The sequence below is a fragment of the Salmo trutta genome, chromosome 13 (genome assembly GCF_901001165.1).
Source record: "Salmo trutta chromosome 13, fSalTru1.1, whole genome shotgun sequence".
NCBI lineage: Eukaryota > Metazoa > Chordata > Actinopteri > Salmoniformes > Salmonidae > Salmo > Salmo trutta.
In genome coordinates, this window is record NC_042969.1 from 62591540 (window position 1) to 62617223 (window position 25684).

A 25684-nucleotide genomic window follows, 5' to 3' on the forward strand; every position below is an offset into this window, starting at 1 on the left:
CACATACCTTTTGCAAAACATAACAAGCGTGATTAAGAGTAGCAGTTGAAGGATAATAAATTAAAGTTCACACAAAGCTAAGTAAATGAAGTTGACCACTATCACATTTCACTTGAGAGAATAAACGGTCAGTAAATTGGTGGAAAGATTGAAACCATGAAATTATTAACCATGACAAATGATTAATGAGTGTGCGCCCATGTTTGTGTGCACACGCGCATGTACACTACCGTTCAAAAGTTTGGGGTCACAAAGAAATGTCCTTGTTTTTGAAAGAAAAGCACATTTTCTGTCCATTAAAATAACATAAAATTGATCAGAAATATAGTGTAGACATTATTAATGTTGTAAATGACCGTAGTAGCTGGAAACTGTAGATGTTTAATGTAATATCTACATAGGCTTACAGAGGCCCATTATCAGCAACCATCACTCCTGTGTTCCAATGGCACGTTGTGTTAGCTAAACCAAGTTTATCATTTTAAAAGGCTAATTGATCCTTAGAAAACCCTTTTGCAATTATGTTAGCACAGCTGAAAACTGTTGTTCTGATAAAAGAAGCAATAAAACCGGCCTTCTTTAGACTAGTTGAGAATCTGGAGCATCAGCATTTGTGGGTTCGATTACAGGCTCAACATGGCCAGAAATAAAGAACTTTCTTCTGAGACTCGTCAGTCTATTCTTGTTCTGAGAAATGAAGGCTATTCCATGCAAAAAATTGTCAAGAAACTGAAGATCTCGTACAACGCTGTGTACTACTCCCTTCACAGAACAGCGCAAACTGGCTCAAACCAGAATAGAAAGAGGAGTGGGAGGCCCCAGTGCACAACTGAGAACGAGGACAAGTAGATTAGAGTGTCTAGTTTGAGAAACAGACGCCTCACAAGTCCTCAACTGGCAGCTTCATTAAATAGTACCCACAAAACACCAGTCTCAACGTCAACAGTGAAGAGGCGGCTCCGTGATGCCGGCCTTCTAGGCAGAGTTCCTCTGTCCAGTGTCTGTGTTCTTTGCCAATCTTAATCTCTTCTTTCTATTGGCCAGTCTGAGATACGGCTTTTTCTTTGCAACTCTGCCTAGAAGGCCAGCATCCCGGAGTCGCCTCTTCAATGTTGACGTTGAGACCGGTGTTTTGCAGGTACTATTTAATGAAGCTGCCAGTTGAGGACTTGTGAGGTGTCTGTTTCTCAAACTAGACACTCTAATGTACTTGTCCTCTTGCTCAGTTGTGCACCGGGGCCTCCCACTCCCTGTTCTGTGAAGGGAGTAGTACACAGCGATGTACGAGATCTTCAATTTCTTGCCAATTTCTCGCATGGAATAGCCTTCATTTCTCAGAACAAGAATAGACTGACAAGTTTCAGAAGAAAGTCTGGCCATTTTGAGCCTGTAATCAAACCCACAAATGCTGATTCTTCAGATACTCAACTAGTCTAAAGAAGGCCAGTTTTATTGCTTCTTTAAATCGGTACAACAGTTTTCAGCTGTGCTAACATAATTGCGAAAGGGTTTTCTAATGATCAATTAGCCTTTTAAAATGATAAACTTGGATTAGCTAACACAACGTGCCATTGGAACACAGGAGTGATGGTTGCTGATAATGGGCCTCTGTACGCCTATGTAGATATTCCATTAAAAATCTACAGTTTCCAGCTACAATAGTCATATACAACATTAACAATGTCTACACTGTATTTCCGATCAATTTGATGTTATTTTAATGGACAAAATATGTGCTTTTCAAACAAAACAAGGACATTTCTTATTGACCCCCAACTTTTGAACGGTAGTGTATGTGCGCATATGAGCATGTACATTGCCTTCGTAAAGTATTCAGAGCCCTTGACTTTTTCTACATTTTGCTAGGTTACAGACTTATTCTAAAATGTATCCAAAAAATGTTAGCTCCTCATCAATTTCCACACAATACCCCATAATAACAAAGCAAAAAACAGTTTAAAAAAAAGTTTTTGCTAATTTATATATATAAAAAAACTGATATATCACATTTACATAAGTAGTCAGACCCTTACTCAGTACTTTGTTGAAGTACCTTTGGCAGTGATTCTTGGGTATGATGCTACAAGCTTGGCACATCTGTATTTGGGGAGTTTCTCCCATTCTTCTCTGCAAATCCTCTCAAGCTCTGTCAGGTTGGATGGGGAGCGTTGTTGCACAGCTATTTTCAGGTCTCTCCCGAGACGTTTGATCGGGTTCAAGTCTGGGCTCTGGCTGGGCCACTCTAGGACATTGAGACTTGTCCCGAAGCCACTCCTGTGTTGTTTTGGCTCTGTGCTTAGAATCATTGTCCTGTTGGAAGGTGAACCTTTGCCCCAGTCTGAGGTCCTGAGCACTCCAGAACAGGTTTTCATCAAGGATCTCTCTGTACTCTCCTCTGTACATCTTTCCCTTGATCCTGACTAGTCACCCAGTCCCTGCCACTGAAAAACATCCCCACAGCATGATGCTGCTACCACCATGCTTCAACGTAGGGATGGTGCCATGTTTCCTCCAGATGTGGCGCTTGGCATTCAGGCCAAAGAGTTCAATCTTGGTTTCATCAGACCAGAGAACCTTGTTTCTCATGGTCAGAGAGTCTTTAGGTGCCTTTTGGCAAATGCCAAGCGGGCTGTCATGTGTCTTTTACTGAGGAGTGTCGTCTGTAAAGTCCTGATTGGTCAACTGCTGCGGAGATGGGAGAACCTTCCAGAAGGACAACCATCTCCACAGAGGAACTCTAGAGCTTTGTCAGAGTGACCATTGGGGTCTTGGTCACCTCCCTGAACAAGGCCCTTTTTCATCGATTGCTCAGTTTGGCCGGGCTGCCAGCTCTAGGAAGTCTTGGTGGTTCCAAACTTCTTCCATTTAAGAATGATGGAGGCCACTCTGTTCTTGGGGACCTTCAATGCTGCAGACATTTTTTGGTACCCTTCCCCAGATCTGTGCCTCGACTCAATCCTGCGTGGGAGCTCTATGGACAATTCCTTCGACCTCATGGCTTGGTCTTTGCTCTGACATGCTCTGTCAACTGTGGGACCTTATATAGACAGGTGTGTGCCTTTCCAAATCATGTCCAATCAATTTAATTTTCCACAGGTGGACTCCAATCAAGTTTTAGAATAAGGCTGTAGCGTAACAAAATGTGGAAAAAGTCAAGGGGTCTGAATACTTTCCGAAGGCACTGCATGTGTGAGATTATGTGTGCGCGCGTTTCTGTGTATGGGTTAGTGTATGTTTATGACTGACCGGTAGCAGAGCCCACAATGTCTCTGGATGGTGACTCTGACATGGCGTCTGCCAGCCTCTCTCTCAGCCCCTCCTCGGTGGATTCCACCGAGCTCATGTGACGCAGGCCAAAGCTCTCTGGCCAGCTGCCACACACCTCCAGCAGGGTCACACTGCGGTCAAACGTCCCTGGAACACAAACACCCCCATTTAGAGACGGTCAGCACAACACAACCACACACACAGTCAGTAGAAACCCAAAACATGGTCAGTTAAGGTATAGAAAGTAGAAATTAGATATATCTGTTAAAGTGCACACTAATCAGTTTAACCGTACACACTGTCAAAATACAAGCAAGAACCTTCTAATAGTCAGTATAACGGCATGCTCGCTACTGCCCACTTAGTCAGTCCAACCACATACACCACAGTCATTCCAAATTCACAACTACATTCACAACCACACACTAAATCCATATAACCACACAGATGGTCAAGTGAAGTTCTGACATCAAACACCTAAGCTGTGTTTGAATACTCATACTAACCGCACTAACTGTACTATTTGTGATGTACATTGAGTATGTAGTATGCTTATTGGTTTTAGTATGGATATAGTTAGTATGCCAAACGTTCCTGGATGTCGTGCTACATTCCCCCAAAATTCGAAGAACACATGCAGTGGACACGATTCTTGTGCTTTTAGGGCCCATAATGCAATTCTCCAGAACATGGGCGTGGTATCACAACATTTTCAGATTTGAAGAAAATGGCGGAAAATATGCAGTCAAAGTCCGACGAGAGCGGATACAAATTTATTGCTTTAACTAATTCTGACAAATTTTAAGAAAATGTTGAGCAATGTAATAAAAAAGTAATGACTTTTCAAATAAGTTACAAGTTATGTTGGCTGTCAGTTAGCAACGCTAGCCTTAAGAACTGCATAGCATTACAGCAGTTGCTTGTATGTACCGGTATGTTAGCTAGCTACCTAATGTTAGTTGGCTACTAGCACATCGAACTTGCCAGTATATTAACTAACTACCCAACATTTATTGACTTGATTATTCACTTTATTCTTATCTAAGTGGTATAGTTGTTGTGTGATCTCAATGGACACTGTTAAAGATGTCTAGTTAGTTATTTGCTATGCTAACAAGCTAGCAAGAAGTTGCATAGCAACAGCATCAACTTCCAGCAGACAGGTGAAGTGCTAGTACACTCAACTGAAAGAATACCATTTGTTTACAGTACACTAACATTAACTAATAGTATGTAGTATATACAGTTGAATCAGAAGTTTACATGCACTTAGGTTGGAGTCATGAAAACTTGTTTTTCAACCACTCCACAAATGTCTTGTTAAACTATAGTTTTGGCAAGTCGGTTAGGACATCTACTTTGTGCATGGCACAAGTCATTTTTCCAACAATTGTTTACAGACAGATTATTTCACTGTATCACAATTCCAGTGGGTCAGAAGTTTATATACACTAAGTTGACTGTGCCTTTAAACAGCTTGGAAAGTTCCAGAAAATGACGTCATGGCTTTTGAAGCTTCTGATAGGCTAATTTACATAATTTGTGTCAATTGGAGGTGTACCTGTGGATGTATTTCAAGGCCTACCTTCAAACTCACTGCCTCTTTGTTTGACATCATGGGAAAATCAAAAGAAATCAGCCAAGACCTCAAAATGTTTTTTGTTGACCTCCACAAGTCTGGTTCATCCTTGGGAGCAATTTCCAAACGCCTGAAGGTACCACGTTCATCTGTACAAACAATAGTACGCAAGTATAAACACCATGGGACCATGCAGCCGTCATACTGCTCAGGAAGGAGACGCGTTCTGTCTCCTAGGGATGAACGTACTTTGGTGCGAAAAGTGCAAATCAATCCCAGAACAACAGCAAAGGACCTTGTGAAGATACTGGAGGAAACAGCCGGAAGAGGACTGGCCACCCCTCATAGCCTGGTTCCTCTCTAGGTTTCTTCCTAGGTTTTGGCCTTTCTAGGGAGTTTTTCCTAGCTGGAGGAAACAGGTACAAAAGTATCTATATCCACAGTAAAACGAGCCCTATATCGACATAACCTGAAAGGCTACTCAGCTCCAAAACCGCCTTAAAAAAGCCAGACTACGGTTTGTAACTGCACATGGTGACAAAGATCGTACTTTTTGGAGAAATGTCCTCTGGTCTGATGAAACAAAAATAGAGCTGTTTGGCCATAATGACCATCATTATGTTTGGAGGAAAAAGGGGGAGTCTTGCAAGCCGAAAAACACCATCCCATCCGTGAAGCACGGACTGAAAAAGCGTATGCGAGCAAGTAGGCCTACAAACCTGACTCAGTTACACCAGCTCTGTCAGGAGGAATGGGCCAAAATTCACCCAACTTATTGTGGGAAGCTTGTGGAAGGCTACACGAAACGTTTGACCCAAGTTAAACAATTTAACTTCTCTAGGGTAGGGGGCAGTATTTTGACGTCCGGATGAAAGGCGTGCCCGTAGTAAACTGCCTGCTACTCAGGCTCAGAAGGTAGGATATGCATCTTATTAGTAGATTTGGATAGAAAACACTCTGAAGTTTCTAAAACTGTTTCAATGATGTCTGTGAGTATAACAGAACTCATATGGCAGGCAAAAACCTGAGACAAATCCAACCAGGAAGTGTGGAAATCTGAGGTTTGTAGTTTTTCAAGTGATTGCCTATACAGTATACAGTGACTTAGGGTTCATTTTGCACTTCCTAAGGCTTCCACTAGATGTCAACAGTCTTTAGAACGTTGTTTCATGCTTCTACTGTGACTGGGGAGAGAATAAGAGCTCCTGGAAGAAGAGGAGTGAGAAAATGACATGAGCTCAGTGGCGTTCGCTCACGTGAGACTTAGCTGTGTTCCTTTTCTTTCTTGAAGACATTGGAATTGTCCGGTTGGAATATTACTTAAGATTTATGATAAACATCCTAAAGGTTGATGCTATACATCGTTTGACATGTTTCTATGAACGTAAATATAACTTTTTTTACTTTTCGTCGTGACATTTTGTGCGCGCTTCCTGCATTTGGAGTAGTGGACTAAACGCGCAAACAAAAAGGAGGTATTTGGACATAAATGATGGACTTTATCGAACAAAACAAACATTTATTGTGGAACTGGGATTCCTGGGAGTGCATTCTGATGAAGATCATCAAAGGTAAGTGAATATTTATAATGTAATTTTTGTCATTTCTGTTGACTCCAAAATGGCGGGTATCTGTATGGCTTGTTTTGATATCTGAGCGCTGTACTCAGATTATTGCAAAGTTTGCTTTCGCCGTAAAGCTTTTTTGAAATCTGACACAGCGGTTGCATTAAGGAGAAGTGTATCTATAATTCTTTGAATAACTGTTGAATATTTTATCAATGTTTATGATGAGTATTTCTGTAAATTGATGCGCTCATTCACCGGAAGTTTTGGGAGGCAAAACATTTCTGAACATTACACTCCAATGTAAAAGGGGGTTTTGGATATAAATATGAAGTTTATCGAGCAAAACATACATGTATTGTGTAACATGAAGTCCTATGAGTGTCATCTGATGAAGATCATCAAAGGTTAGTGATTCATTTGAGCTGTATTTCTTGTTTTTGTGACGCCTCTCCTTGCTTGGAAAATGGCTGTGTGGTTTTTCTTGTCTCGGCGCTGTCCTAACATAATCTAATGTCATGCTTTCGTTGTAAAGCCTTTTTGAAATCGGACAATGTGGTTGGATTAACGAGAAGTGCATCTTTAAAATGGGATATAATAGTTGTATGTTTGAGAAATTTGAATGAGATTTTTTTGTTGTTTTGAATTTGCTGCCCTGCTATTTCACTGGCTGTTGAATAGTGTGTCCTGCGACGCTAGCGTCCCACATACCCCAGAGATGTTAAAGGCAATGCTAACAAATAATAATTGAATGTATGTAAACTTCTGACCCACTGGGAATGTGATGAAAGAAATAAAAGCTGAAAGAAATAATTCTCTCTACTATTATTCTGACATTTCACATTCTTAAAATAAAATGGTGATTCTAACTGACCTAAAATGGGATTTTTACTAGGATTAAATATCAAGAACTGTGAAAAACTAAGTTTAAATGTATTTGGCTAAGGTGTATGTAAACTTCAGACTTCAACTGTACACTCATTAAGTATGTAGTATACATACACACTGAATTAAGTCAAGAGATTTAGTAGCTGGGACAAAGGATGCAGCTACTGACTATGGCCCTGGTTAAAGGGATACTTCGGGATTTTGGCAATGAGGCCCAGTCACTGCACTAACTCTAGAAAACACTACTAGCAGGGAGAGTGGATGGGATGGAGGGATGACATCAAACAAGGGAAAGTTAAGAGCCACTGGACTGATAAACAGAGCGGAAAGAGAGAGAGAGATAGAGACAATGACTGACAGAAAAGGAGGCATGACAGAGCAGAGGAAAGAAAAAGGCAAAATAGAAAAGGACCTAGAGAGAAAAACACCAGAACAAGACTGGAATGATCTTTATCATAGAAGAGACGCTATTGTTGGTTGTCTGGTGGTTGTCTGGTGGGGTTGTTATTTGGTTGGTCTCTCTACCTGACACCTAGTCCCCTGACCCAGACTGGGTTTGTGTTATCAGAAGGAGCAGCGACAGTGGACCCTTTGATCTCAGAGTTAAGTTTGGTGGCTATCTAGGCCCTAGGTGTATGGAGGTCTGGCCAGCCTCAGCCACACTCTGGCCCACTGACAAGCTCTAATGCTGGGGCGAGAGCCTGCACGGGCTGCCCTGACAGGCCTGGTTTTACACACAGATAGGAAGGACCAGGTCTCCACTTGGCTATCTGCTGTTAAGACACACACTACACCGGGCCAGGCAGGAGAAGCTGATAACTTTGCACCACTTCATAAAAAATCTGTGTGTGTGACTCCTCAAAAGATCCCCCCTTGCCAGCAGGCCCACTATCAAAGCCATGGCCAAGAGCCTGCGTGCGGGGTGTTGTGGTGTGTGTGAGAGAGAGAGAACAGAAGCCCTGTGTGCCACAATAGCGCTCTTGAAGGTGACATTATGTTATTATGGTTACCAAGCGGTTGATTTGATGTTTTACCAGTGTGGAATTGAATTTGACCGTTAAAACAACCCTCCGGCAATGCTGTGAAATGTGGCCTATCTTTCTGAGACCTCACTATGCTGGTATGTGAACCATGAGCTAGTTCATTTATTTACATGGGCTGAGTATGTAATGAGTAAGTAATGCACGTAGAGTGTGAGAGCTTGTGTTAGTCTGTGTGAGTCCTCCTGAATTCACTGTCACAGCACTCCAGATGCTCTATGGAGACTTCCTTCACAAATCTATTAACCCATCAGTCTCAATTAACATGATGGCAGGACCCTAATGGTATGACCTAATTTCTCTCTCTCACACACACACACACACACACACACACACACACACACACACACACACACACACAACCCCTGGGGTTCACATCAACCATTACAGAGCAAAAACATGAAACACAACACAAACTACTACACCAAAGTATATCATTTTAATTACTATTCCAAAACCACCATGACACTGACCAAATGGACAATTTTGGACAATATAGATGTACCCCCAGAGAATGATGAGCCAGATATGTAGCTGTCAAGGTCAGTAGTCCCCCCCCCTCTCTCCCTGCATCAGGGGTGATGTCTGCTTGTTTATCCCATGTGTAGCTCTGTGTTGTTGTTTTTGTCACACAGCTTTGCTTTATCTTGGCCAGGTCGCAGTTGTAAATGAGAGCTTATTCTCAACTGGCCTACCTGGTGAAATAAAGGTGAAATAAATAAGTCCCACTCCTCCACTCCGGTCAGTATCATGATGATGCTAATGAAATAACAGCCAGACTCCTCAGGGTTAGTAGGAACCGAGGGACGTAGTGAGTGTGGAGCAGCAGGATGGGATTGTTCCTCTGCAGGGTTAGTAGGAACCGAGGGATGTAGTGAGTGTGAAGCAGCAGGATGGGATTGTTCCTCTGCAGGGTTAGTAGGAACCGAGGGACGTAGTGAGTGTGGAGCAGCAGGATGGGATTCTTCCTCTGCAGGGTTAGTAGGAACCGAGGGATGTAGTGAGTGTGAAGCAGCAGGATGGGATTGTTCCTCTGCAGGGTTAGTAGGAACCGAGGGACGTAGTGAGTGTGGAGCAGCAGGATGGGATTGTTCCTCTGCAGGGTTAGTAGGAACCGAGGGACGTAGTGAGTGTGGAGCAGCAGGATGGGATTCTTCCTCTGCAGGGTTAGTAGGAACCGAGGGACGTAGTGAGTGTGGAGCAGCAGGATGGGATTCTTCCTCTGCAGGGTTAGTAGGAACCGAGGGACGTAGTGAGTGTGGAGCAGCAGGATGGGATTGTTCCTCTGCAGGGTTAGTAGGAACCGAGGGACGTAGTGAGTGTGGAGCAGCAGGATGGGATTCTTCCTCTGCAGGGTTAGTAGGAACCGAGGGACGTAGTGAGTGTGGAGCAGCAGGATGGGATTCTTCCTCTGCAGGGTTAGTAGGAACCGAGGGACGTAGTGAGTGTGGAGCAGCAGGATGGGATTGTTCCTCTGCAGGGTTAGTAGGAACCGAGGGACGTAGTGAGTGTGGAGCAGCAGGATGGGATTCTTCCTCTGCAGGGTTAGTAGGAACCGAGGGACGTAGTGAGTGTGGAGCAGCAGGATGGGATTCTTCCTCTGCAGGGTTAGTAGGAACCGAGGGACGTAGTGAGTGTGGAGCAGCAGGATGGGATTCTTCCTCTGCAGGGTTAGTAGGAACCGAGGGACGTAGTGAGTGTGGAGCAGCAGGATGGGATTCTTCCTCTGCAGGGTTAGTAGGAACCGAGGGACGTAGTGAGTGTGGAGCAGCAGGATGGGATTATTCCTCTGCAGGGTTAGTAGGAACCGAGGGACGTAGTGAGTGTGGAGCAGCAGGATGGGATTCTTCCTCTGCAGGGTTAGTAGGAACCGAGGGACGTAGTGATGTGGAGCAGCAGGATGGGATTCTTCCTCTGCAGGGTTAGTAAGGAACCGAGGGACGTAGTGAGTGTGGAGCAGCAGGATGGGATTCTTCCTCTGCAGGGTTAGTAGAACCGAGGGACGTAGTGAGTGTGGAGCAGCAGGATGGGATTGTTCCTCTGCAGGGTTAGTAGGAAACCGAGGGACGTAGTGAGTGTGGAGCAGCAGGATGGGATTGTTCCTCTGCAGGGTTAGTAGGAACCGAGGGACGTAGTGAGTGTGGAGCAGCAGGATGGGATTGTTCCTCTGCAGGGTTAGTAGGAACCGAGGGACGTAGTGAGTGTGGAGCAGCAGGATGGGATTCTTCCTCTGCAGGGTTAGTAGGAACCGAGGGACGTAGTGAGTGTGGAGCAGCAGGATGGGATTGTTTCCTCTGCAGGGTTAGTAGGAACCGAGGGACGTAGTGAGTGTGGAGCAGCAGGATGGGATTCTTCCTCTGCAGGGTTAGTAGGAACCGAGGGACGTAGTGAGTGTGGAGCAGCAGGATGGGATTGTTCCTCTGCAGGGTTAGTAGGAACCGAGGGACGTAGTGAGTGTGGAGCAGCAGGATGGGATTGTTCCTCTGCAGGGTTAGTAGGAACCGAGGGACGTAGTGAGTGTGGAGCAGCAGGATGGGATTGTTCCTCTGCAGGGTTAGTAGGAACCGAGGGACGTAGTGAGTGTGGAGCAGCAGGATGGGATTCTTCCTCTGCAGGGTTAGTAGGAACCGAGGGACGTAGTGAGTGTGGAGCAGCAGGATGGGATTCTTCCTCTGCAGGGTTAGTAGGAACCGAGGGACGTAGTGAGTGTGGAGCAGCAGGATGGGATTCTTCCTCTGCAGGGTTAGTAGGAACCGAGGGATGTAGTGAGTGTGGAGCAGCAGGATGGGATTCTTCCTCTGCAGGGTTAGGAGGAACCGAGGGACGTAGTGAGTGTGGAGCAGCAGGATGGGATTCTTCCTCTGCAGGGTTAGTAGGAACCGAGGACGTAGTGAGTGTGGAGCAGCAGGATGGGATTGTTCCTCTGCAGGGTTAGTAGGAACCGAGGGACGTAGTGAGTGTGGAGCAGCAGGATGGGATTGCTTCCTCTGCAGGGTTAGTAGGAACCGAGGGACGTAGTGAGTGTGGAGCAGCAGGATGGGATTCTTCCTCTGCAGGGTTAGTAGGAACCGAGGGACGTAGTGAGTGTGGAGCAGCAGGATGGATTCTTCCTCTGCAGGGTTAGTAGGAACCGAGGGACGTAGTGAGTGTGGAGCAGCAGGATGGGATTCTTCCTCTGCAGGGTTAGTAGGAACCGAGGGACGTAGTGAGTGTGGAGCAGCAGGATGGGATTCTTCCTCTGCAGGGTTAGTAGGAAACCGAGGGACGTAGTGAGTGTGGAGCAGCAGGATGGGATTCTTCCTCTGCAGGGTTAGTAGGAACCGAGGGACGTAGTGAGTGTGGAGCAGCAGGATGGGATTCTTCCTCTGCAGGGTTAGTAGGAACCGAGGGACGTAGTGAGTGTGGAGCAGCAGGATGGGATTCTTCCTCTGCAGGGTTAGTAGGAACCGAGGGACGTAGTGAGTGTGGAGCAGCAGGATGGGATTCTTCCTCTGCAGGGTTAGTAGGAACCGAGGGACGTAGTGAGTGTGGAGCAGCAGGATGGGATTCTTCCTCTGCAGGGTTAGTAGGAACCGAGGGACGTAGTGAGTGTGGAGCAGCAGGATGGGATTCTTCCTCTGCAGGGTTAGTAGGAACCGAGGGACGTAGTGAGTGTGGAGCAGCAGGATGGGATTGTTCCTCTGCAGGGTTAGTAGGAACCGAGGGACGTAGTGAGTGTGGAGCAGCAGGATGGGATTCTTCCTCTGCAGGGTTAGTAGGAACCGAGGGACGTAGTGAGTGTGGAGCAGCAGGATGGGATTCTTCCTCTGCAGGGTTAGTAGGAACCGAGGGACGTAGTGAGTGTGGAGCAGCAGGATGGGATTGTTCCTCTGCAGGGTTAGTAGGAACCGAGGACGTAGTGAGTGTGGAGCAGCAGGATGGGATTGTTCCTCTGCAGGGTTAGTAGGAACCGAGGGACGTAGTGAGTGTGGAGCAGCAGGATGGGATTGTTCCTCTGCAGGGTTAGTAGGAACCGAGGGACGTAGTGAGTGTGGAGCAGCAGGATGGGATTGTTCCTCTGCAGGGTTAGTAGGAACCGAGGGACGTAGTGAGTGTGGAGCAGCAGGATGGGATTCTTCCTCTGCAGGGTTAGTAGGAACCGAGGGACGTAGTGAGTGTGGAGCAGCAGGATGGGATTGTTCCTCTGCAGGGTTAGTAGGAACCGAGGGATGTAGTGAGTGTGGAGCAGCAGGATGGGATTCTTCCTCTGCAGGGTTAGTAGGAACCGAGGGACGTAGTGAGTGTGGAGCAGCAGGATGGGATTCTTCCTCTGCAGGGTTAGGAGGAACCGAGGGACGTAGTGAGTGTGGAGCAGCAGGATGGGATTCTTCCTCTGCAGGGTTAGTAGGAACCGAGGGACGTAGTGAGTGTGGAGCAGCAGGATGGGATTGTTCCTCTGCAGGGTTAGTAGGAACCGAGGGACGTAGTGAGTGTGGAGCAGCAGGATGGGATTGTTCCTCTGCAGGGTTAGTAGGAACCGAGGGACGTAGTGAGTGTGGAGCAGCAGGATGAGATTCTTCCTCTGCAGGGTTAGTAGGAACCGAGGGACGTAGTGAGTGTGGAGCAGCAGGATGGGATTGTTCCTCTGCAGGGTTAGTAGGAACCGAGGGACGTAGTGAGTGTGGAGCAGCAGGATGAGATTCTTCCTCTGCAGGGTTAGTAGGAACCGAGGGACGTAGTGAGTGTGGAGCAGCAGGATGGGATTCTTCCTCTGCAGGGTTAGTAGGAACCGAGGGACGTAGTGAGTGTGGAGCAGCAGGATGGGATTCTTCCTCTGCAGGGTTAGTAGGAACCGAGGGACGTAGTGAGTGTGGAGCAGCAGGATGGGATTGTTCCTCTGCAGGGTTAGTAGGAACCGAGGGACGTAGTGAGTGTGGAGCAGCAGGATGGGATTCTTCCTCTGCAGGGTTAGTAGGAACCGAGGGACGTAGTGAGTGTGGAGCAGCAGGATGGGATTGTTCCTCTGCAGGGTTAGTAGGAACCGAGGGACGTAGTGAGTGTGGAGCAGCAGGATGGGATTGTTCCTCTGCAGGGTTAGTAGGAACCGAGGGACGTAGTGAGTGTGGAGCAGCAGGATGGGATTGTTCCTCTGCAGGGTTAGTAGGAACCGAGGGACGTAGTGAGTGTGGAGCAGCAGGATGGGATTCTTCCTCTGCAGGGTTAGTAGGAACCGAGGGACGTAGTGAGTGTGGAGCAGCAGGATGGGATTGTTCCTCTGCAGGGTTAGTAGGAACCGAGGGACGTAGTGAGTGTGGAGCAGCAGGATGGGATTGTTCCTCTGCAGGGTTAGTAGGAACCGAGGGACGTAGTGAGTGTGGAGCAGCAGGATGGGATTGTTCCTCTGCAGGGTTAGTAGGAACCGAGGGACGTAGTGAGTGTGGAGCAGCAGGATGGATTGTTCCTCTGCAGGGTTAGTAGGAACCGAGGGACGTAGTGAGTGTGGAGCAGCAGGATGGGATTGTTCCTCTGCAGGGTTAGTAGGAACCGAGGGACGTAGTGAGTGTGGAGCAGCAGGATGGGATTGTTCCTCTGCAGGGTTAGTAGGAACCGAGGGACGTAGTGAGTGTGGAGCAGCAGGATGGGATTCTTCCTCTGCAGGGTTAGTAGGAACCGAGGGACGTAGTGAGTGTGGAGCAGCAGGATGGAATTCTTCCTCTGCAGGGTTAGTAGGAACCGAGGGACGTAGTGAGTGTGGAGCAGCAGGATGGGATTCTTCCTCTGCAGGGTTAGTAGGAACCGAGGGACGTAGTGAGTGTGGAGCAGCAGGATGGGATTCTTCCTCTGCAGGGTTAGTAGGAACCGAGGGACGTAGTGAGTGTGGAGCAGCAGGATGGGATTCTTCCTCTGCAGGGTTAGTAGGAACCGAGGGACGTAGTGAGTGTGGAGCAGCAGGATGGGATTCTTCCTCTGCAGGGTTAGTAGGAACCGAGGGACGTAGTGAGTGTGGAGCAGCAGGATGGGATTGTTCCTCTGCAGGGTTAGTAGGAACCGAGGGACGTAGTGAGTGTGGAGCAGCAGGATGGGATTGTTCCTCTGCAGGGTTAGTAGGAACCGAGGGACGTAGTGAGTGTGGAGCAGCAGGATGGGATTGTTCCTCTGCAGGGTTAGTAGGAACCGAGGGACGTAGTGAGTGTGGAGCAGCAGGATGGGATTGTTCCTCTGCAGGGTGGGGCTTTGCTTCTCCAATCCTCCTCTTTTCATTTCTCACTGAAAATGTTCTAGGGACAACTGAAACATGAGGACATGATGTTCACAAGCATTTTAGTGACAGGAGAGAGAGAAGAGACAGACAGGAGAGAGAGAAGAGACAGACAGGAGAGAGAGATGAGAAAGACAGGAGAGAGAGATGAGAAAGATAGCAGAGAGAGAGAGAGTGAGGATGTGGACAGAAACACATTTTTTCATCATGGTTAAACTAAAACCCAGGCTGGATTAGTTCTCTCCCAGCTGTTGGTTCACTGCCACACCGACTGCAGATCAGGCCCTACTTATCTCTCCCAACGCTAGTTTCCTTAAAGATTTAATCAGTGTGTGTGTGTTCACCTTTACAACAGGGCAGCAGCTCAGGATGGCACAGCTGGACACAAACAAAGACACACTGCATGCAACGCATAACAACCGGCCACAAGCCATCATCTCTGGGCTACCTGGCTGCTAAACAGCCTAACGACGGGAGGCTAACGGTTGGCTAGCTGATAGCGGTAATTCAATTAGGCTTTACTGCAGGGGGGTGGCATTAGAGTGATGGAGCTAACGAGGCTCAGGGCTGTAAACGGAGGGTTGTGACTCTGGGATGGAGGTTATTTGTGTTGGAAAAACAAACGCCTTCTGGTAACAAACATGCCACTGCGTAAATCAGGATTTGACCGGAGGGAAGGCGACAGAGGTGTACATTTGGAAAGATACAGACTACCTCCCTGAGTTGGACCTGGACAGCCTGTACCTGGAGCAGGGAGGGCATGCCTGTCTTGGTGTGATGACTAGCTGGGCTGTGAGACGGCAGACTTGAGGTTGAGGCTATGTCTTAATCAGTAGGCTCTGTCCTCACAGTGGTAGTGAAACACACACACACACACACACACACACTTCTTCTTGCTCTGTGAACCAAGTCTGACAGAGTGTGTGTGACAGTGGCCAGGCAGGGCCATGGAGACTGGAGTCAGTGAAAGAGTGGAGAGCTGCCTGCCAGAGTAGTTTAGTGGTGGGCGACAGGTTAGTGTTAATGGAGATGGATTAACAACTGTGATAGGTAGCTAGGAGGTCTCTCTTTGCTCTTCACTAGATACCCTTTCTTTCATTACACTAGGCCCTGCTTTTAAAAACATTTACTCCCCCCCTCTCTCTCCTGGGTCGGCTGAGCACTAGTAATCCTTTCAATAGTGGGGCTTGCCCGGGGTCAAAGACTCACAACCACACACACACACACACACACACACAAACATGCATGCCCGGCTGCGCTCACATAGTCATCACACAGAACACGTAAGCATGCACGCACACACACACACACACACACACACACACACACACACTTACAAACATGCATGCCCGGCTGCGCTCACATAGTCATCACACAGAACACGTAAGCATGCACGCACACACACACAGACACACACACACACACACACAGAGGCTCTTCACTTTGCACCTCCCTGTTTAAAGCCAGTTTAAAAGAGAGTCAGAGGCACAATGATAGCTAGTTCACGATTAGCCTTAAACCTTTAATAGGTGAGACAGTCTCTGCACTGTGTGTGGTACTGTCAGACAGACTTCAAAGTCTCTGAGACACATTTACACACATACGCATACATTAACACACCTCTGTACTGTAGTGTTTACATACAGTTCTGACTAGGGCTGTTGCGGTGACCACATTACCGCCACACCGGCATTCACGAGTCATGAAAGGCAGTCAAATTCCATGTGACCGTTTAGTCATGGTAATTAGGCTTCTCCAAGTTCTGATGCTGCTGATGGTCATTAGTAGCCTACCAAACATTCTAACTGCCTGGTACTCAGCACTCTATTGACCCTCTAATCACTCTGTCATCAATGCAAAAGTAATGGGAAATCTAATCAAACACTTAATGGGAGCTCATGTTGCGCAACATTTCTATAGGCTATGAAATTGTGTGAGAAAACAGAGTGAAGGCCTCTATTAAAAAGAGGATCTTTCTATAGACTAGGTCTACTATATTTACTTCTCAACTTTCCTTCCATGACGGCGTAGTGTGTTACTAATGGTTTTCTTTGAGACTGTGGTCCCAGCTCTCTTCAGGTCATTGACCAGGTCCTGCCGTGTAGTTCTGGGCTGATCCCTCACCTTCCTCATGATCAATGATGCCCCACGAGGTGAGATCTTGCATGGAGCCCCAGACCGAGGGTGATTGACCGTCATCTTGAACTTCTTCCATTTTCTAATAATTGCGCCAACAGTTGTTGCCTTCTCACCAAGCTGCTTGCCTATTGTCCTGTATTCCCATCCCAGCCTTGTGCAGGTCTACAATTTTATCCCTGATGTCCTTACACAGCTCTCTGGTCTTGGCCATTGTGGAGAGGTTGGAGTCTGTTTGATTGAGTGTGTGGACAGGTGTCTTTTATACAGGTAACGAGTTCAAACAGGTGCAGTTAACAGGTAATGAGTGGAGAACAGGAGGGCTTCTTAAAGAAAAACTAACAGGCAGGGGCGAAAATCTGATATCAACTTTGGAGGGGACAATTACATGAAATTTTCTCAAGAGCAATTCCTGAGGGGGACACCAAAAGTAGTGCTGTAACACATAGCCTACATTGTAATATGGTAAATGTATATTGAGGAACCAAAGAAATAAGGTGTTTGCCGTACTCCTAACTACCGGTACCCAAAACTACACAACTAATCACAACAGCAATACCATTGCCTTTAACAAATCTTAGTTCAGTCACCAGTTTAAGTTGAGAGTGGGGGTATTTGGCATTTTCCAATTATGTTCCTATTTTACAAGTCAAAAAAATTGAGAACCTTTCATAATGTTGCCAAACAAAGACTCAACAAACTTACCTGAGACTCCCTGTCTCTGCCAGTCTGTCCCTAACTCTGCTGTCTGTGTGCCATCTGTTGCCTGCTCAGCCTAATGACATCATTGTGAAACATTTCCATTAGAATTTCATTTCTTTCTTATTAACATTTTATCAACTAGTCTTTGAGATATTAGGCTACTAGGGTTCTTACTATGCGTTTTAGTGTATTGAAAAATACTCTGATGTCCGTCTTTTATTTTTCTGCCATTTTTCTACCTGGCTGGCTGGCTGGCTACACACACAGTGTGTAGGTTATTTACAGTAGGAGATGGGCTTCTATCATCTTCAATCATTCTATTTGGGCTTCGATCTAAAATGTAGCTAACAAATGTGAAACGGATTAAAATGACAAGAGTTGACAGCTGTATGAGTTCACCATTTACACAACATATGCTGCAACCTTTTGTAATTTTAATAGTTTGTTTCATATTGGCTGGCTTCCAACAATAGCGGAATTTGCAAAGCTACCGAGCACCAATTCAATTTCAGTGGTGTTTGCTATAATCTTTGCTACCCGGGTTAAATAAAGGTGAAATAAAATAAATAAATAAAAGTTCACTTGCAACAATTTAGCTTTTGCAACGAGACCATTAAATATATTTAAGACAATGGTAGAAGAGAGTGCAGTTCTGTTCAGTTTGGATTTCAGTTTATCGCTAACCTTATCACAGGGACTTTGAAGCACTAACTTACATCATCTGCATGCTGATTCCATCTTTGACGACGCCACATAAATAGAATAGGTACAAGCTAGCTTAATAGTTAATATTTGCGCGCTAGCTCTGCATATTCAGCTAGTGTGTGTGCGCGATTGACTGGATTAACCTCACGTCAGTTACGTGCATTGAGTGCCTTTCAGACAGTAGATACGACCTCTCTGTTACCTAGCAAGCTAAGGAACTGGCAGTGGATCAAACCATTGTGAGGCAAAGGGTGGGGGGGTTGCAATCTTTTGAAACTTAAAAACACGCTATTAAGTGTCTATAATCAGCACAATTGCTTTCATTGAGTATTATTAATATTATTTAAATTACATAGTTATGTTTCAGTGATATATTGGGGGGGACAAATCATATTTTTCCCAGGATGGGGGGGTCGTGTGTCCCCCGTCCCCCCCGGGATTTCCGCCCCTGCTAACAGGTCTGTGAGAGCCGGAATTCTTACTGGTTGGTAGGTGATCAAATACTTATGTCATGCAATAAAATGCAAATTAATTACTTAAAAATCATACAATGTGATTTTCTGGATTTTTGTTTTAGATTCCGTCTCTCACAGTTGAAGTGTACCTATGATAAACATTACAGACCTCTACATGCTTTGTAAGTAGGAAACACTGCCGATTTTGCAGGTTATCAAATACTTGTTCTCCCCACTGTACCTTGTCCCGGAACTGCTGTTTTGGACTCTCTCAGGTGCTGACCTGTTGCACCCTCTACAACCACTGTGATTATTATTATCTGACCCTGCTGGTCATCTATGAACATTTGAACATCTTGGCCATGTTCTGTTATAATCTCCCCCCGGCACAGGCAGAAGAGGACTGGCCACCCCTCAGAGCCTGGTTCCTCTCTAGTTTTCTTCCTAGGTTCTAGCCATTCTAGGGAGTTTTCCTAGCCACCATGCTTCTACATCTGCATTACTTGCTTTTTGGGGTTTAGGGCTGGGTTTCTGTACAGCACTTTGACATCGGCTGATGTAAAAAGGGCTTTATAAATACATTTGATTGAATTTGATTGATAAGCAGCGAGTGAGTTTCAAGTTTGGGGAAGATAATTTTCAAATAAAAATGCACCTTTATAATAAAAGCATGACATGCATAATTGCATTTGTGTTGACTTTTGATAATGGTGTTTTCCCGCTAATGAAACATTTGCGCTTATAGACTACTGCCATGTGCCCATTGCTGAGCTTATAATGTGAAGAAATAGCCTAATAGTTTATCAACATTTTAAGCTAAATGTTCTGATCTGTTTCGTAAGCCACATGGCGTAACATTTTTATGCTAGTGGTTGTATTAATTTGTGATCTATCGCATCCCACAACTGTCCCAGACTATGTTTAGAATATTTATTTCTCGCACAGAATAGGTCAACTTTTGTACTAACGGGAATAGTAGATTGACAGAGGCTAGTGCTTTTGCTGTTCGTTAGGCCTACTCATCTTGTTGACTGACGAAACGTAAATGTGGACAGTACTTCCAATATCTTCAATATGCACCTCGGAATTGGATAAGGACATGCGCAGTTGCGTCCCTGATGTGTCTGTCTTCACTTGTAGCCTGTGAGAAAGACCTGATCATGTGACGGAGAGCCATGCGAGTGAGATGCGCTTCAGATTGCGCAGCACTCAGGGAGAAGGGCACCACGCAGCACTCAGGGAGAAGGGCACCACGCAGCACTAAGGGAGAAGGGGCACCACGCAGCACTCAGGGAGAAGGGCACCACACAGCACTCAGGGAGAAGGGCACCACGCAGCACTCAGGGAGAAGGAACCACGCAGCACTCAGGGAGAAGGACACCACGCAGCACTCAGGGAGAAGGGCAGCACTCAGGGAGAAGGACACCACGCAGCACTCAGGGAGAAGGGCAGCACTCAGGGAGAAGGGCACCACGCAGCACTCAGGGAGAAGGGCAGCACTCAGGGAGAAGGACACCACGCAGCACTCAGGGAGAAGGGCACCACACAGCACTCAGGGAGAAGGGCACCACACAGCACTCAGGGAGAAGGGCACCACACAGCACTCAGGGAGAAGGGCACCACGCAGCACTCAGGGAGAAGGACACCACGCAGCACTCAGGGAGAAGGGCAGCACTCAGGGAGAAGGGCACCACGCAGATCTCAGGGAGAAAGGCAGCACTCAGGGAGAAGGACACCACGCAGCACTCAGGGAGAAGGGCAGCACTCAGGGAGAAGGACACCACGCAGCACTCAGGGAGAAGGGCACCACGCAGCACTCAGGGAGAAGGGCACCACGCAGCACTCAGGGAGAAGGGCACCACGCAGCACTCAGGGAGAAGGGCACCACGCAGCACTCAGGGAGAAGGGCACCACACAGCACTCAGGGAGAAGGGCACCACACAGCACTCAGGGAGAAGGGCACCACGCAGCACTCAGGGAGAAGGGCACCACGCAGCACTCAGGGAGAAGGGCAGCACTCAGCACTCAGGGAGAAGGGCAGCACTCAGGGAGAAGGACACCATGCAGCACTCAGGGAGAAGGGCAGCACTCAGGGAGAAGGGCACCACACAGCACTCAGGGAGAAGGGCAACACTCAGGGAGAAGGGCACCACGCAGCACTCAGGGAGAAGGGCAACACTCAGGGAGAAGGGCAGCACTCAGGGAGAAGGGCAGCACTCAGGGAGAAGGGCAGCACTCAGGGAGAAGGGCACCACGCAGCACTCAGGGAGAAGGGCACCACGCAGCACTCAGGGAGAAGGGCAGCACTCAGGGAGAAGGGCAGCACTCAGGGAGAAGGGCAGCACTCAGGGAGAAGGGCAGCACTCAGGGAGAAGGGCACCACGCAGCACTCAGGGAGAAGGGCACCACACAGCACTCAGGGAGAAGGGCAGCACTCAGGGAGAAAGACACCACGCAGCACTCAGGGAGAAGGGCAGCACTCAGGGAGAAGGACACCACGCAGCACTCAGGGAGAAGGGCAGCACTCAGGGAGAAGGGCACCACGCAGCACTCAGGGAGAAGGGCAACACTCAGGGAGAAGGACACCACGCAGCACTCAGGGAGAAGGGCAGCACTCAGGGAGAAGGGCAGCACTCAGGGAGAAGGGCAGCACTCAGGGAGAAGGGCAGCACTCAGGGAGAAGGGCAGCACTCAGGGAGAAGGGCAGCACTCAGGGAGAAGGGCAGCACTCAGGGAGAAGGGCAGCACTCAGGGAGAAGGGCACCACGCAGCACTCAGGGAGAAGGGCACCACGCAGCACTCAGGGAGAAGAGCAGCACTCAGGGAGAAGGGCACCACGCAGCACTCAGGGAGAAGGGCACCACGCAGCACTCAGGGAGAAGGGCACCACACAGCACTCAGGAAGAAGGGCAGCACTCAGGGAGAAGGGCACCACGCAGCACTCAGGGAGAAGGGCACCACGCAGCACTCAGGGAGAAGGGCACCACGCAGCACTCAGGGAGAAGGGCACCACGCAGCACTCAGGGAGAAGGGCACCACGCAGCACTCAGGGAGAAGGGCACCACGCAGCACTCAGGGAGAAGGGCACCACGCAGCACTCAGGGAGAAGGGCAGCACTCAGGGAGAAGGGCACCACGCAGCACTCAGGGAGAAGGGCAGCACTCAGGGAGAAGGGCACCACACAGCACTCAGGGAGAAGGGCAGCACTCAGGGAGAAGGGCACCACGCAGCACTCAGGGAGAAGGGCAGCACTCAGGGAGAAGGACACCACGCAGCACTCAGGGAGAAGGGCAGCACTCAGGGAGAAGGACACCACGCAGCACTCAGGGAGAAGGGCAGCACTCAGGGAGAAGGGCACCACGCAGCACTCAGGGAGAAGGGCACCACGCAGCACTCAGGGAGAAGGCCACCACGCAGCACTCAGGGAGAAGGGCAACACTCAGGGAGAAGGACACCACGCAGCACTCAGGGAGAAGGGCAGCACTCAGGGAGAAGGGCAGCACTCAGGGAGAAGGGCAGCACTCAGGGAGAAGGGCACCACGCAGCACTCAGGGAGAAGGGCACCACACAGCACTCAGGGAGAAGGGCAGCACTCAGGGAGAAGGGCACCACGCAGCACTCAGGGAGAAGGGCAGCACTCAGGGAGAAGGGCACCACACAGCACTCAGGGAGAAGGGCAGCACTCAGGGAGAAGGGCACCACGCAGCACTCAGGGAGAAGGGCACCACGCAGCACTCAGGGAGAAGGGCACCACGCAGCACTCAGGGAGAAGGGCACCACGCAGCACTCAGGGAGAAGGGCACCACGCAGCACTCAGGGAGAAGGGCACCACACAGCACTCAGGGAGAAGGGCACCACACAGCACTCAGGGAGAAGGGCACCACACAGCACTCAGGGAGAAGGGCACCACACAGCACTCAGGGAGAAGGGCACCACGCAGCACTCAGGGAGAAGGGCACCACACAGCACTCAGGGAGAAGGGCACCACACAGCACTCAGGGAGAAGGGCACCACGCAGCACTCAGGGAGAAGGAACCACGCAGCACTCAGGGAGAAGGGCACCACGCAGCACTCAGGGAGAAGGGCACCGCACAGCACTCCGGGCCGCAAAAGGCATGGATTATTTTTTTTGGTGCATTACGGCCACAAAGGGGATGTCGCCGTGAAATTCGAGGCATTATGAAGTGCTTGTCAAATTGTGAATGAGAGACGATGAGTGTGTACAGCCTGCGCAAAAAACAAAGTAGAGCTCATGCCTTTCAAAGTACTTTTTTCAAATCATTAGTCTTATAACATCCAAAGAATCTAAACATACAGCCCAATGTTTGTCGAACAACTAAAGTTACATTAATAACTAACTTAAGCATATAGGAGTACCTATTTCTTTCTTAACCGCTCAACACAGAATAGCCACATGTGCGCACTCCCTCAAATCTATAAAATATTTCAATTTTATTCAGCTTTGTTCAATTGTATTCTTCATACTATAAAATAATTCCACGGAATTGTAAGCAAATCTTGTTTGCATTAGGACAACTCAGTATGCTTTTCTGTTCTTCTGAAATAAACTACATCATGCTTCTTTAGACCTGTCTAAAATAAATAAGTGATTTATTGTGATGGTGTAGGCTATATTACATGGATTTATTAGACTTTTTAAAATGTAGGTGTTCCAAAAGTCTACATCAGTGTCATGTGTGGAAGACAGGAGATCCTAAATGCGTTTGTTAATTAACGGTCAATTACCGTGAGACCGGCAGTTGTTTGTTGACAATCACCGGCTGACAAAATGTTGTGACCACCACAGCCCTATATCTGACCCACATGCTCTCTCTCGGTGGGGGGACGATGAGGGCGACAGCATGGTTTGTCTTTGAACCGTTCAATAGGAAAAGTAAAGGGTCTAAAAGTGGCGGAAGGTTCAGTCAGTGAGATCAAAGGATAGAAGAGAGATAAGACCTCATTGTCCCAACAACATAACCCCCATACCAGGATGGTGAGAGTGACAAGGACACACAGATATCCCAGCAGATAATCACTCTTTGTTCTCTCTCTGTGTGTGGGATTAGACCTGTGACTCAGCCTGCCTCCCGTCTAATCTGAAACTGGAACCTGCATCATCAAAATGGCAGATAACGGGATACTGAAAATGCTGCACAGATTGTGGCTTGGATAAACTCCATGTGTGTGTGTCAATGTACACGTGACTGCACTGTATAGTTCCCAAACACACCAGTGCCATATGTTCACGTGTTTTGACCCTGAGCAATGGTACCACATATATGTGTCTGTGTTTGCACACGCACCATGTAAAAACACAGAGCACCATGTGATGTCTTCTTCAGTACTGATTATACTGGCTTGTCAAATGAAGTGGTGTGCACACAGTTATGAGGGCACCTGAGAGGGGACAGATTGGCTATTGAGAGAGGACACACACCTCCCAATATAAGTGACTGATAGAGTACGAGTGGCCTGGCATGATGCAGGCTGGGTCTCTGGTGTACGGAGCAAAGAAATATGGCAACATTGTTTATTCCTGGATAGGAATGTTCGCTATCTTATCAACACAATAAAATATAAAAAATTTTCACAGCAGTTTTAGGTTTAAAATATTCTCTTTGGAATCCAGTCATAGGTTAGTCAGGACATTGGCTGGGTCCAGTTATTCTTCATACTACAGTCTAACTAGGTCTACCTTACCATGCCTTGTGCCCTCCAATCTCACCCCCCTCCTGTCCCTCGTCATACCCCACCACAGGTTCTCCAGGTCCCCATAAGCCACCATCAAACATGGCGCCGCCGGGTGCAGTGACCGGGCCACCCTGGAGGCCCCCCTGGAGGCCCCCCTGCCTTATGGGGCCTATGGATCTGGCTTGAAGGTCTGTTCTGCCAGTGTTTTGATGGCTCTGACCACTTAACACAGGAGAGAGACAGGGGGAATACATGAAAAGGGAAGTGAATGTGCCTTGCTGGGGGACATGACCGCTCTGTTTTCTCCTTCTCTCGTTCTTTATCCAGGACCCTGTGCTGGAGGGGTGTGTGTGTGTGTGTTCGGGCCGTGTGGTGGTGATGATGGGTTGAGGAGGTGCCCTGGGCTTGATTATAGAGGAGCCATGGGTTTGACACAGAGAAGACCTCACCAGGGTGTGTTTCCTGACAAACGGCAAGCGTGGTCTGACAGTGACGACGTGTGTGTGTGTACTTCTACGGCCTGGTGCCGAGGGGTCACCCTCAGGGCGGAGAACCACGCCTTAACACTCCCTTGGTCAAACAGCAGGTTTCACTACAACCCAACATGGCAACACAGAGACCCAAATAGCCTTCATATCTTTCCCCAGAATCTGGCAACCCAGCAAACACAACGGATGGACCGCAAATGAGCCCTATGGGCTATGGTCAAAAGTTGTCTACTACAGCATATAGGGAATAGGGTGCCATTTGAGACAAATACAATCCCATGCCACTTCTAACTTAACCCCTCCTAACTTAACACTGACTTTTCTGGTTCTATCCCATTAAAAATAATGTATATAGCATCTCCCCAACCCAAACACCTTGGGGAGACTTGTCCCTTCACCTTATTACCATAAGTGGCTAACCACACCTAAACAAAGTGTGGGTCTAGGTAAAACATGGACTGTCTGTGGAAAACAAAGGCCTATCTTTGGTAGTGCACTTCATGGTTTAGCAGTGGTTAATTGATTTCAGGAAGTATCATGTTGCAGTGTAATTGAATGAGGCTAATGTGATGATGTGGTGACGGTCAGGAGTTACACACTGATGTTCAGGCCCATTTGTTTCCTTGACAGGACAGGAATGTGTCTCACTCTCTCTCACACGCTCTCTCCCTCCCTCCGTTGTCATAATCGCTCTCTTTCCCATGGTAACAACCCCATCCCCAATCGCTATAAGATCACAGAGGGGACCTACTTCCAGGAAGTAAAATCTGCTTTTGGAGAGAATCCTCTCTATTGGAGAAGATTCAACACCTAAAGTACCTCTAATCTCATTGATTACATAACACTGATCACGCCACCATGTAAGACCAGGAGAGTGTGTATGTGTGTGTCTGTGCTTGGGTTATCAATCATAGACACAAGTGGTTT

The 25684-nt window shown here is 47.8% G+C and overlaps 1 protein-coding gene across 4 annotated transcripts in view; it reads right to left on the minus strand.

Moving 5' to 3' along the window:
• LOC115206262 (breast carcinoma-amplified sequence 3-like) overlaps window positions 1-25684 on the minus strand; it is a 356706-nt gene that overhangs the window by 22460 nt on the left and 308562 nt on the right. For all 4 annotated transcript variants that reach the window (XM_029773020.1, XM_029773022.1, XM_029773019.1 and 1 more), the window contains one exon: window positions 3247-3414. In XM_029773020.1, coding sequence (XP_029628880.1) covers window positions 3247-3414 — 168 coding nt within the window. The remainder of the gene's footprint in view (window positions 1-3246; window positions 3415-25684) is intronic.